Here is a 15,180-nt window from a genome sequence, read left to right on the forward strand (position 1 = left end):
CAACCCGCTAGTATCCTGCATCCCACTTCGTTCTCAGCTCCTCCATCTTCTTCCACTGTTGAACCTGAGTATGTAAAGTCCCTCACCTTCCTGATGACATTTCCTTCCAGCTCCAGGTCTGTCTCCTGGCCGCCACCCACTGTGCAACACATATACTCTGTCTTCTGCTCAGTCTCATACCTCTCTCTTCCAGTACTTTTTTCCATCTTTCCAGTTTAGTTCCCACTTCTTCTCTTGAATCTGCACACAGCAAGATATCATCTGCATACAACATTGTCCAAGGCGCATCTTCTCTCACCTCCTCCGTCACCACCTCCATCACAATGTTAAACAGAAACGGACTTAATGCTGACCCTTGATGCAAGCCAACTGTTACTTAAAAATTTTCTGTCTGTCCCAGACAGATATGAACACTTGTCTTCACATTTCTTTACATTTCCCGCACCAACCTAACACATTTATCCGGAACCCTCTTCTCCCTCAGACAACTCCAGACTTCTTGCCTTGGCACTCTATCGTATGCTTTCTCCAGATCAATAAATGCCAGATGTAGCTCCCGTCGTTTCTCTCGAAACTTTTCCATCATATGCCGTAACCCAAAGATAGCATCTGTTGTTGATCTACCAGGCATGAAGCCAAATTGTTCCTTTGCAATCTCCACCTCCTTCCTCAATCTTCCATCAAGAACCCTTTCTAGGATTTTCATTGTGTGGGACATCAACTTTATTCCTCTGTAATTTTCAGTCTTGTGGATCCCCTTTACCCTTGTAGATGGGAACAAGAATACTCTCCCTCCATTCCTACCTCCATTATTAATATTAAAATTAGTGTCAGTGTGCATTGATTAGCCAATTGATTAGATATTATCATCTAATAGCACGTTTGATCATCATGGAATTTCATAACTACCTGGATATGCTGGTGCATCCTCTCTATGACATTCCAGAAATACTTAAAATCGATTTTATTCCAGGCAAACACGGAAATCCTCAGTGTCCAGCACAATTATTTATATATTCAAATAAAATAATTAAAATAACAATGTTATTTTCGGCTACAACATATTGTTTTCTGTTAATTCGTGTATGTTTTTGCCAATTTGCCTGTTTTTGGTACCAAAAATCTTTCAGGGAGAAAGATTTTTGGTACCGAAAATTAGGTTTTCTGGTACAGAAAATTTTCGTTGTTGCCACTGGACTGCGGAGGAGCCACTCATGCACGTTTTAAAAATATCTCCCCATACTAGCTCGCCAAACAATGAAGATAATAATACAAGGGATTCACTAGGTTACCAATTAATAATTATACAGTACAGCAATCCCTCGATTAATTCGCCTAAAGCGGTCTTAAAAACAGGCGCATTAATCGAAAACGCACTAATCGAATATAATAACCTATGGGAAAATGTATAATTCGTTCCTCAGATTTCTTTTTTTTTTTTTTTACCCTTAATGTTTCCATATAAGAATTAGGGTATATCTCAGGGCCTAGTTAGAGGAAAACCATGAAGCTGAAAGACAATAAAATATATTCAGAATATAAATTTATTATTCTACTTGTTATCAAAGAATTTAGCTAACGTAGTTTGGCGGGCATTCTGTTTCTATTTTTCATACAACTGACGGTATGGCCCTATTGCTTCTTCTGCTACTATTGCAAATTTTACTGCTTCTCTCTTCACCAGGGTCGGTCTCTAAGCATTGCTGCTTAAAAACTTCGATTGTACGAAAAATATTTTTAATTGTTTCTGTGAAATCTATTTGGGCTTGTCAGTGATTAAATTGTCTTCATATTCTTCAGGATCTTCCCGCTGTGCATTTAAATTTAGTAGTTCGGAATCACTCAGTTTCTCAGAATGAGATTTATTTAACTTAGATTCATTTGAAAAGCCTCTAAAATCATGTGGACAATGTGGAAGAATGTGCTTCCAAACAGTACGCATATTGCTAACAGTAATTTCATTCGACTTTGCGACTTCATAACCAGGCTGAGATTTCTCTGCTTTGACTAGAAAAGTCTTGGAAGGCATTCGCTTCCACAAGTCAGTTCCGTCGACATTAAATATTTGTTGATCACATAGCCCCCTCCCCCCGCTTCTTCCACAATTTTCTTCAAAATCTCTGGATAATTTGCAGCCACCTACTTATCTGCACTTGCAGCTTCGCCTGCGATTAGAACATTATGTAGGCTATTCTCTTTTTGAAACGCTTAAACCACCCAGCACTAGCGTGGAATTCTTCTTTTCCATCATTGATAGCCCTTTCTTTCAAGGTCGCAAAAGAGACTTCATACTTATGATTTAATAAGGTCAGTGCTTAGCGAAATCCGTTTTTGGTTACAATCTTCGATCCATGTGGAAAGAAATCTTTCTAATCCAATCATTCTAATACTTTGATTTCGAGTGCATACATGATGAACTTGAAGCAGTCTTACCTTTCTCTTTGTAGAGCAATCCCTCGATTAATGCGCCAATTCAGCAGCTTTGCTTAAACTTGCTCGTACAGTTGATTCACCCAGTTTTGTGTTCTTGTCCTATCTTTGCTCTGGACTCGCCTTGTTCATTTTGCTTTATTATTACAAGTTTTTCTTCCAATGAGATTACTTTTTAAATCATTTTCACACTTCCACTTTTTTGCTCACTAATTATTTTACTCATGATTCAAGATTTGGAAAATACTTTTTTTTTTAAAAAAAAAAAGGAAAACAATTGCAATGGAGGAACGCGATCTGATCATCAAAATGTTATGTAATTAGCAGACGACATAAATTTTGGTGGTAAATTTTTTGGAACATAGTGTACATGGAAATAATGTAGTATGCCATTAAAAAATAACTTTGTAAAATGTTTTAAATCGGTAATTTTTAAAATCTCTGTAACATTTATTTTTAAGATGTACATAGGCGCATTAATCGAATTTTAGGGCGCACTAATCGAATTTGGGTAAAGAAAAAAAATGACGCACAAATCGAAAACGCACTCATCGTTGGCGCATTAATCGAAGGATTGCTGTATATCTTGTGTATGTACATATGTCACCAATTAAACGTATACACTTGCAACATATTCTGTTGCAAACGTTAATGTCTTCAAAGGTGTTTATTTACTGTTTTATATTCATCCGTAAAGTATGGCGTGCTGTATAAAAATGGGGATATTGCGCAGATCAAACACAGTCTACGTATTTGAATATATAGACTTTAAAAATGGAACTGTTAAAACTCAATGACTAAAATAAAATAATAATAAAAGCTGGCAATTAGAAAAAGATTGCATTTTGCAAAATTGATATAAACAGTCCTAATTCAACTATTTCCATATTGTTCTATTTTACAATAATTCAGAAAATAAAATAAAAAAACTGGAAATATAAACACAAACTTAAAAGCTCTTTCGAGGAAGAATATTTCCTTGTTGTTTTGCCGTCTTTTCGTGAAACACTTCATATTTTAATACCTCCTAAATCTATGGTCCCACAAATATACTTACTTAGTCGCTGAAATGCGGGTCCATTTTTGTCCAATGATCTAAGTTTTTCATGCCGGTCACTTTATATCTTGGTTTCCTATTTCACATCCAAAACAATGAAAGTATGCACTCTTAATTATTATTACTAATACTGTAATAATAATATTACAGTATTAGTAATATTATTATTACTAATACTTTATTAGTAATATTACAGTAAATCACAGCTTAACGAATGACAAATATAAACAGTCACAAACAAACATAAAACAGTTAGACGATGTAAACGACCTCTAACGTTGAAAGGTGACATGATTATAAATTAAACATAAATAATAAAAAAACTAAAATAAAATAATTAAATAAAATATATTAAAAAATGAATAGATAAATAATAAAAATGAAAAATTTAATATCTGAATGCAAGTGAGAACACTGAGTTTGTGTTACGATATTTCTTGATGTAAGAGACATATTTAAGAATTGTTTCCATTCATTTTCAAAAGAAAAAAAAAACTGTTACATACCTTGAGAGACAACGGCTACCAAAAAAAAAAAAAAAAGTAGTTAAAAGGCAATAATTTACAACTTTAGTATTTTGGCTAATTACTTTAACATAAAATATTTCAAAAATGTATGAAAAGTCGACATGTCTGTTTTATATATACAATATATAATCAGGAATACATAATGAGAAATTTTTTTGGAATAGAAATTTGTTTTCAGCGCCTCAGAATACATTACAATCATCGAGATTAACTTAAAAAATAAATAAATAATATAACAATAAATACATAAATAATGATAATATATTATTATTTGTTAATAATGATAAATAAATAAAAATGCATAAATAAATAAAATACTAATAATAAAAGAAAGTTTTGAGTTGTTGACCAGTATAATTTTTGATTAGGAACCTCCTTTCCAGGGAATCCTACTATCCGAAGGACTCACGGGTTCTGTTTTAAAATTTCTATTTTAAAATGGAAATTTGGCTAATTTAAAATGGAAAAATAAAATGAATTTTCATTTATAAAGAAATGACAGTAAAGCAACAGGCTGACTATAATAACTAATTATAGTTTAAACGTCTACGTAATGATTCCACTGATGAGATTGCAACCCGCAATTCGAACTAATAGGCCGTAGAACACATTTCACACACACACACACACACACACACACACACACACACACACACACACAAAGTAAGATGGATGGACCATGTCTGTTAATTACTACAGGTAGATAAACCTGCTCTTCAGGCTGACTTACCTGTTTTTTATTTTATTTTATTTATTAGGGGGGGTGAATAAAATAAAATAATGTAATGTTGTTTTTTAAGAAAGCTTTCGCTTAATGCCGAAGCACGTAAGCCTAGCAGGGTTATGGTGTGTCAATAAGCGAAGTGTGTAGGTCAATTAAGAAAACAAGCGACGTTTTAACTGTTTTTTCTCAGTTGATGCATGAGAAGACAATTGCAAGACAAGTCCCCCCTCACTTGCGGCGTTGTCATGCGTTTCTATGCTTTGAGGGGGAGGGACATCATACTGACCTTTCTCCAAGGCCAGGTAGTACTTTCTGGTACTTGATTTACTTTCTGGCCTTGGAGCTGCAGATAGACAGCATCATAAACAATTTGGATACTAGTTGCTACTTGTAATTTTACAATGTTTAAAACATAATAAGTCCATCTATAATTTATTTCTCTCTCGGTGTTGGCTTGAGCGTTACGTCAATATATCACAAGTATTCCTATCGCAACTCTTATTGTTAAACTATTTTATTATATAAATTTTAATTACATATTTTCATGCAAGGTATTCCTTTTGATTATGACCCTCTCTTTATAATGATTTATCATTATAAATCTAACCCAAGGAAGCTAAGTGCTGAATAAAAATACAAAATCACAAAGATAGCATAATTTCAGAATCTAAATGTCCATTGACATTTAGATTCTGAAATAAACAAACATTAAGTTTATGTTTGTTTATTTTCCTTTGTTTTTCCCCTTTTTTCTGGTAACGCTTCGAAACATGCCTTTGTAGCTCAGTCAATGACGATGATGCTCTTTAGTTCGCAAATTATTATTATATTTTATCTGTCTGATTTTTTTTCTCGTCCTCTGTTGCAAATGTTTTACATTTAGTAGGAGAATTTAGTTGTCTATAGCTAACTAAATCAACGCAATAAAACAATGACGCCCTCTTTATCGTGCAGTAGCAGACGAAAGTTTAGAATGTTTATTTAACTTGAGATATTTTTATCTAGAAAAATTGTTTTAGTAATTTTATGACCAAGATTATTTTTAAAAATATAATAATAATAAAATAAAATGAATAGCGGGTGAGAAATCAAAACGGTACAGGTACGTGAAAATATTTTCCCTTCTACTTTTGAAGAAAGACATTTATTCAATTAATCCTTCCAGAATGAAACGGCCGGTTAAATAGAAAAATAATATAGTAGAATTGGCGTGCAGTAAGACATCATGCTATGCAACCAAAAAAATATAGGGATGTATTTATTCATAAAAAAATAATAGCGCTATTATGATGTATTTAGTAATAATAATAAATAAGCGCTGACACGACTGACTTCATGCTTTGTTGGGAGTTACAATGATGTCCTAACAACTACGCAGAAAAAATACAGTACGTATTAAGTCATGGACAATCCTTAAACAGATGTCAGGGGATTTCCTTAATCGGCAAAAGCTGCCGTCTACAATAGAAGTTTCATGCTGCCGCTGTTCTTCCACATTTATTAAAATTGCCTGTTTACATTCTATTCCATTTAATATAATTTCTTGCATTTCTTTAAATATATTTTCCTCTGTCCTCAAAAGAAGAATCTAGTCACCTCTAATTGTTTTTCTCTTGGTGAAGCACAATCGATATTTGTCTTTTAGAGTGACAAGCAAGGACACCAACCATAAAAAAACACACGGAATACATACACTACTTCATAATTTTATTGCCTTGCGTAGTGAAATTAGTGCGTTATGACACACTTATTTCAAAAAAAAAAAAAAAAAAAAGGAAAAAAATTGATACAATAGATAGAGATAAGTACTCTTGTTAAAATTCGCTGCAGAATATTCCTGCGTTAGTGAGTTGGGAGATTCAGCGATATATCTTGTTCATCCATTAGTATTGATACAGTTATACTCCCAGATGGCTGTATAACCTTGTGACAACGTTTTTGATTCCATAAAGCTAGACTACCAGAAGAAACATTTGTTAGAGGTTGGATTATAATTGCTGACTAGAGATCGACTGTTTTCCAAATTAGTCTATCTCTGGCAAAGACAAGTAGATGGGAATCAACAGATGGCGCCAGTTGTCTGCCATGCTCCTCCCCCAATGACTATAAATCATCAGTAGTCGTGGGATCGGCAACCTACCAATAAACAATTTCGTGGGATTGGAACTAAAAGAGCTCCACCTACTTCCTTTGGAGAATAAAAAGCCCTTAGACAAGTTATTTTATTTTTATAATTAGTGAAGAAAAACAAGTGAAATTAACTCTAACGTGTTGTTCGTTTGGAGAATCTATCTCCGCTTATTCTGTTGCAGGAAGAAAAAAATATTTGAAGATAGTTCTTACTAAAAGTATTTCATAGTCTCAATAATTACAGTTCATAATAGTTGGATTCACTGTAATAAATTAAAACACGTTTTTATAGTTTCTGTATAATTTTTTTTAAATGGTTATGCTTAACAGAATAAATACACATTGAGTTGATAAGATTGTGAATATATTTAAGAAGACTTATATATGTAATACGCGATGTACTACGCTGAAAATAAGAAACTGTGTTTCATCCTTATAATACCTTGGAAATATTCTGTATTTATTTATTTATATAATTATATTATTTGACATTTCATCTTAATGTGCGCACTCAAAACCTGCTAACATCTACGACTGATACATGTGTACTTCTGTTCCAACAGACTTCTGCTGAAGCCGCCTGTGATATCTTTTAAAAAGTCAATTATGGCTGCAGACATTTTTATTTCAAATACTTGCTGTTCTTACCGTCTACTAAATTATAACCTTTATTTTTTTGGGGGGAAAGGGTGAGTTTTCAGTTTAAGAATATTTCCGTTCACTTCAGTACACAGTCATGTTAGGCCTAATGCAGATTTTAATATTTTGTTGTTGTTTTTTTATGTGCGAAAAGCTGTATACGTATTTTTGAGGAGATGGAAAAAGTTTGAATAATTTCGAGTATTAAACAGTAGTGGAACAAACGAATTTGTTACTATCAAGAGGGGACGGAGAACATCGTGCTTCTGCCTAATCCATTAACGAAAACATCAAGTGAGGGAACATATCCTGGAATGTGAAATTCCCTACCATTGATAAAAGTCTTACATTAAAAACTTCTCAACGAAACAAGTAGCGGAAGATTTTATTCTTATGTAATCTCTCTCTCACACACACACACACATAAGAGGGTGTTCAACCATTAGAGTACATTAGTACTGTGGATGGAGAAAAATTGAGAAGAAAGAAGAAATATCTTGTTAACAATATAGATTTATCGACTAATATGAGTGGGATCTACTGACCCTGATTGGTATTTCGATTTGCACGACAGAATGCAAAAGTTGAACCATTAACTAAATATGGTGACGTCCTAAGTCCTGTTCATAGCAGCAGATTGATGAAATTCATAATGCGGGATTATTTTTCACGAGATCCCCGTGATTATTCTGATTTGATATGCCTTCCTCTTTCTTGAATTTACGTGGTAGATTTGTTTTATCTCTTTCTTTCTTTCCAGATCTGCTCTGGTTGAAGATCACACTGGCCAACATAGGAAAGTTTTTCATCTCTGCAGCCTTTGCTATCATTTATGTGTTTTCTTCAGAAATCTATCCAACGACAGTGCGTAATGTTGGAATAGGCTTTAGCAATTCGTGTGCAAGAGTTGGTACAATTTTGGCCCCTTTCGCTAAAGAACTGGTAAGTGATTCGCCAATTTGTAATATCGTGTTATGGCTGAGATAAGTGGCACACTATTACAAATTGGAAATAATATTTAAAATAGACTAAATTTAAAACATTTGCTCTATTTATTTGTCCTAGAAACCACATCTTAATATACTAAGACGGTATGGCACAAAAAATAAATAAATAAATAAATAAAAATAAAAAAAACAGTACTAAACTTCGACACTTCAGTACACGCGCATGCACATAAATAGAAATGCAAGTGCAGAATCTTAGCCATTACAATTAGCTGTAGCAATGGTGTTGACGTTGGAAGAAAGGATGATTATAGTTGAGCATTGTTTTCGTTCATACGGAGTTGGTAGAGCAAGTGGCCCGAGCCTACGACAGGTTTGTGAGCAGTTTGTTCGTCGTTTCCAAAAGCGTGCCCCAAGCATTAGTGCCATCATTGCCTTAATCGAGAGGTTCCGACGTCTGGGAGTGTTCTGCAGCAATGCAAAAGGCATTCGGGGAGACCACGTAATGTTAATACAAAGGAGAATCAGAGGCGTGTGCTGAAGCAAGTGTTACCATCTCCAAAACGCAGTCAACACTGAACAGCGGTAAAACTGGGGATACCGAGGCAATCACTATAGAGAATCCTTAAAAAGCTGAGTGCCTTTTGATACGTTATTCAGGTGGATCAATGTTTAACAGCAACGGATTACGCTATGCACCCGTACTGGCCATTGTCATGAGGATCCATCCTTTCTCCATTATGGCAGGTTCTCGAAGAAGCGGATTTCCATCTAAGCGGTCATGTAAACAGACGAACGTACAGGTTTCTTGGTTTCTCGACACCTGAATTTGTCCAAGAGAAACCTCTTCACAGCGAGGAGGTCTCCGTATGGTGTGCAATTTCCGACCATGGCATAATTAGCCCCTACTTCAATGAGGGTGGTGTAACTATGACCATGAATAGCAAACGCTAGATCGCAAATGTGTTGGTTCCGTTCACCCAAGATTTGCATAGGATATGTCATGCAAAAAACCTTTCATGCACAGGTATTCCAACAGGACGGAGCAACCTATCGCACATCACATCGTTCTGGAACCTACTTATCAGAACACTTCCCTGGAGGCTGATTCCGAGGTTCACAGAATTCCTATAACCTTCACATTCCCCTGATCTCACATCACTTAAGGATAGGGCCAGCGGAAGCGGACATGCAGAGCATGCGGTGCATGCGGGTACCGCTACGAAGGGGACGCAGCCGCCGGGGCACGGTTCATAAGTTCATTTTTAAGAATAAACAAAATTTTTATCATAAAAACAAAAAAATTCTTAGAATGATCAATATTAAAATAAATAAGGCCGGATACACCGAATAAACATTTTTAAAAAATGTATATTGCCGCCTCTTTGATCAGCCGGCTGGTTACAATTTTGCAGCGACAGCAGGCTAAATGCTTGCCTGCAGAATGTTGTGTCTACTGCAGTCTATGTAAAGTGAAACGGTGAACGGTTTTTATGCGCAGAAACGAATTTTCGTACAAAACATTTGTCGATAGTTAACCAGCCATATGGTACGCATCTCAGTAGGCTACTGACAGTAGCGCAGTGTGGACTATTATTTCGTCTACAGAATTTTTATCTTTGTGGGTATAAAATAGAAATGGAATCAAAAATTTAAAAAAAAATTATCCGGTGCACAAAATCGTAAGCGTCATCTGCGAAAGAAGCAGATATTAAGAAACAAACTGGGGCTCTTAACAAATTTATTAAAATATTCTGATGCAGATTGTATCCAACTCGATACATCAGAAATCAGAGTTGAAGAACCGTGCACATCATCCAGCTTTCATGAAAGTACTATTGCAACTATTGAACAAGATAAAAAGACGCACGATTTAAGTGAAAAACAGTTAGGAGAAGATTTAGTTGTAGTTGATCACGAAACTAACACACTGTTCGTCTCTGTAAATTTAGAAGATCCAAGTGAATGGGGAAATATTGATGAAAAATTACGAGTTGTTTTATTTGAAATGAGGCCTGTTCAAAAGAAAAATATAATATATTCCATAGATACATATGGTCGTAAATTTGGCGACACATGTATTATAACAGAATAATGGAAAACGGGGAGCTCGTGCCAAGAACGTGGCTCATTTATTCCGGAATTTTAAATTCTGTTTTTTGCTTTTGTTGCAAACGTTTCTCACCTACTGAATCAAGTAGTCTTGTATAAGGTTATAACGATTGGAGAAATGCAATTGGAGACTAGTTTAACTCACATGAAAAATTTCTTAAAATGGAAGGAACTTGAAAAAAATTTAAAAAACAAAAACTACTATTGATTGCCAGACTCAAACATGTATGAAATGGAAAAGAAACATTGGACGACTGTTTTAGAATGCTTGATTGGAATTATAAAATTCCTTGGTAGCCAATTTAGCTTTTCGCTGATCATCTGATAAATTATATAAAACGAATAACAGCAATGTTTTTAAATTAGTCGAACTGTTTGCAAAGTTTGATCCCGTTATGGAAAATAATGTTGAAAGGGCCCTACAACGAAACTATAGAGTACACTATTTGAGTAAAGACAGTCAAAATGAAATATTGGAAACTTTAAGTAACGCAATCAGGGATACAGTTTTATTATCAACTCGAAAATCTAAATATTATTCCATAATTTTTGAAGTGCACACCTGATGCAAGTAAAACAGAACAAATGAACATTATTATTCGCTTTGTTTCCTGTGACAATGGAATTGTCAAGATCAGGGAAAACGTTTTAGATTTTGCAGATATATTAGATTCCACAGGACGTGGTTTATGTGCAACAATAATGGAACAACTGGAAAAATGGAACATTCCCATTGAAGACATGCGACGTCAAGGGTATTTAAGTTCTAAAATATGAAAGGGAAAAAAATATGGGCTCCAAAATTTGCTTTTGAACAAAAATCCTCGAGCTTTTTACGTGCCATGTGCTGCTCGTACTCTAAATTTAATCATTAACGATGCAGCCAAAGTATTTGCAAAGAAACTAAGTGCAGATGCGATTAGTTTCTTTGCAATCGTTCAAGAAATATTCTTTTTTTTTTCATTCTCTTACAAACGTTGGGCAATCCTTTTAAAGTTCGTAAAAAAATTAACACTGAAACGCGATGGGAAAGTAAAATTAATGCAATCCGCCCTCTACGATATCAGTTAGGAGAAATTTGCGATGCACTTTTTGAAATTTTAAATAATGAAAATTTTAATAAAGAAACTAAGCATGAAGCACAAACATTATGTGCTAAAATAATACAAATTTGTTTGCTCTCTTATAACTTGGCATGATTTACTTAAAAGAATAAAACCTGTGAGTAAAATGCTTCAAGACAAAAATATGAACATTACACTTGCTTTAGAATCTATCGAAAACATAAAAATATTCTTACAAGAGTATCGATCAGATACAAATTTTAAAGAAGTTCTAAAAACGGCAAAAGAATTGAGTGAAGAGGTGGATGGAGAATAAGAATTTAAAACTGGTACGGAAATTCGACGACGAAAGAAGACACGACAATTTGACTACGAGCATCATGACGAAACGTCACAATCGCCAGAAGATAAATTTACAGTGAATGTGTTTTATATACTTCTAGACGTTGCAATATGTTCGTTAGTAGAACGTTTTGAACAACTAAAAACATATTATGATAATTTCAATTTATTGTACAGATTACTACAAATTAATAACGAAGTTTTACGAAAAAATTGTGACGATTTAGAGATTCTCTTGATGGACGGCGACAATAAAGACGTAAAATGCAATAGAACTATATGACGAGTTATGTGCTTTCCGGGATATTTTTCGGAAGGATAATTTAAATATTCAAAACTCTTTAGATATTCTTAATTTTATTGTGTCCAATAATTTATCTTTCCCTAACTTTTCAATTGCTTTAAGAATACCATTAACCTTACCTGTTAGTGTAGCGAGCGGTGAACGTTCCTTTTCCAAGTTGAAATTGATTAAAACCTACTTAAGAACAAATATGTCACAAAAAAAGCTTGTTAGTTTGGCATTAATAGCTATTGAAAATGATGTATGTGCGGAATTAGACGTTAAGACTAATTATTTCTAATTTTGTGAATATGAAATCAAAAACCATAAAATTTTAATTTAAAAAATTTCAAGTATATTTATGTGATTTAATTTATTTTCTGTTATTCTGTAAAGATGTTATTTTTTGAATAGTTATATTAAATGTTTAAATTATTTCTGAATTATTTTCTTATTTTCTCATCTATCTTGAATTTCTTTTATTTTCCTAAAAGACAGTTCCACTTATAAAAAATATTAAAACATTTTTACAAGTTACTAAGAATTTAGTAACTTGTATAAAATGCAAGAATTTTTTAAACTTTAGTTCAAATAAATTTTAACTTTAATTAAAATTCATTTTAATTTTGTTAGCGATTCGGGTCGGTGAGAAGGCTATAATCCCTGTATCATTATATTCAACCATTAAAGTGAAGTGGCTTTATCAAAATTAGCTTTAACTGTTGAGAATTTTTTGAATATTCGGGTTTTTGACGATTATCCTGCATGGTCAACACCCCCGGTTCGTTACATTTAGCGAACCAACGTGTGGCTGTTCCGTCAAAATTTATTTAAGAAATTTCAAATAATTTAAATTTTTATTATCATAAAAGAACCACACACGACCGGATCGTTACAGGGGCGCTTAGATAGAAATTGCATGCGGGCGGCAAAGACCCTAGAGCCGGTTCTGGTTGAGGGAATGGTTTTCCATCATGACCCGCCTTCAAACCTTGATGAACTAAGGGATAAAAATACACGATGTGTTCAGCAGATGTCCCAACCCTTGTTCTCCAAGACGACAGAGACGCTTCGCATGTGCTACGAAACCTGTCTTGAAAGACAAAGTACCCATTTCGAGCAGGTAATCTAATATCATTAATGCTTTATTCTACCAAGATTCCACCGATAGTTGTGGACGTACATATCATGTGTAAACATATTTCTTTGTTAATAAACCCGTTTACTCCATAACATATATCGTTGTAATCGTTCAGTATTTTTTTGCGCTATACTGTACCTGATTTGCTTAGTAAATTAAGATGCAATTGTTGTACTATTTCGTTGGAAGAAATTAATGTTCTTCATGGTTTTGAAGAACATTAGCAATTAAGTCGCTTCAGCCCTCCGGACGACGAAATTCAACTTTCTTCTAAAAGCAATCACAAACACTCATGCGTAAGGTGGAATTCGAACTCACGACTTATTGGTTGGAGGACGGAAAAGGCCAACAGAACCGGAAAATTAGCAACTCTAAAATGCAGGAAGACAGTTGATCGGTGGCTTTCCATTGTATCGTAACAGCATAATATTTGCAGTCTGATTGGTCATTATTCTGACATGCGCACCGCTTATGAACGAATACTACATAATGTCTTGTTTAAAATAATGTCCTTAAAAACATTATTTATTTAATTTATTTTTTGTGTGTTCCAACACAGGGTCGTGCCACACATGCAAGTGCTCCTCTCGGACTTTTTGGTGCTTTATCAATTACCGGTGGACTTCTTATTCTCCTCCTTCCCGAGACGCATAACCAGACCTTACCAGATACAGTTGCACAAGTAGAAAAAGAAACAAAGTAAGTCTAGCAGAGAGAGAATCGTGGGTTCAGAATGTGCAGTGTTTTTATTTTAAATGTAATAAAATTGTAACATAGTTGCTTATTCATTTACTACAAAATAAATTTGAAGTTTTGTACTCGGCAAACACTAATTGTGCTCAAAATGTGTAATCAGATTTTGAGCATAATATTCCAGCCCAGCGCGGCAACCTTAACGCTTTTTTTTTTCCTACAACCATTTCGATACACTTTTTTTTTGTTTTTTTTTTAACTTTAGATGTAAATTTCATGTTATTCGCATTACTTCATCTAATTTGTGAACATTATAAACATTACAAGTATAAATATAACGACCACTTCATCTTCGTCTATTTTCCTAAATGGGGAAATATTCCTGATAAAGTGACTACTTTGTATGATGTGCGCGCGAGCGCGTGTATGTATATAGGTGAAGTGTTTTTATTATTTTTATTGTTAATTCATATATGTTTTCACAGGAAGGAAGAAAACAGAAGCTGCAAAGCTGTAACCAATATAGGAAATAATTCTGACTTGACGTCATCGTACGAAATGAAAGCAGTGAGCAAGGACGTGTCGAAAAAGAGGTGAAGCAGTAGAAGTACAATTTCTCTTCAAATTCAAGGAAGCATGCGAGGAAAGATCTCTAGTACGTAGCTGAAATTATAGGCATTCGAACAGAGCAGAATGTGCCTACGGCGCAATGAGGAAGTGCATTTGAATTAAATAAACTGTATAAATACGTTTCATTTCGGAAGCACGACCCAACTTTATGTTCAATAAAAATATGTGTTTTTCTTTTTAATAGTATGATCATTGCTAATTTTGTTAAAATATTTTCGAGTATGAATTTCTCTTACCTTTTATCTTTTAAATTTCATTATTTTTAAATTCTAATTACAAATGCATCATCCTACTTTTTTTTGTATCCTTTTATCCTAAAGTTAACCTTTATTTCATATCCTTCTTAACTTATATATTTATTCTCACGTAAATCCGAACATCAAGCAGAAGATTTCTATTACAAAAAAAAAAAAAAAGGCACACGGCTCCCCCACTCGGGAAAAACAAGCAACTAGCAGTAA

General features: G+C 34.0%; 1 protein-coding gene across 2 annotated transcripts in view; it reads left to right on the plus strand.

Annotated features, from left to right (window-relative positions):
• LOC150095732 (organic cation transporter protein-like) overlaps positions 1 to 14,888 on the plus strand; it is a 58,636-nt gene extending 43,748 nt beyond the window's left edge. For both annotated transcript variants that reach the window (XM_090410510.1, XM_090410512.1), the window contains 3 exons: positions 8,268 to 8,449; positions 13,956 to 14,095; positions 14,575 to 14,888. In XM_090410510.1, the coding sequence (XP_090266636.1) occupies positions 8,268 to 8,449; positions 13,956 to 14,095; positions 14,575 to 14,686 (434 nt within the window). In that variant the 3' untranslated portion in view covers positions 14,687 to 14,888. The remainder of the gene's footprint in view (positions 1 to 8,267; positions 8,450 to 13,955; positions 14,096 to 14,574) is intronic.
• The last annotated feature ends 292 nt before the right edge of the window (positions 14,889 to 15,180 follow it).

The sequence above is a fragment of the Typopeltis vanoorti genome, chromosome 20 (genome assembly GCF_054136105.1).
Source record: "Typopeltis vanoorti isolate ZY-2024b chromosome 20, IOZ_Tvanoo_1.0, whole genome shotgun sequence".
NCBI classification, from domain to species: Eukaryota; Metazoa; Arthropoda; class Arachnida; order Uropygi; family Thelyphonidae; genus Typopeltis; species Typopeltis vanoorti.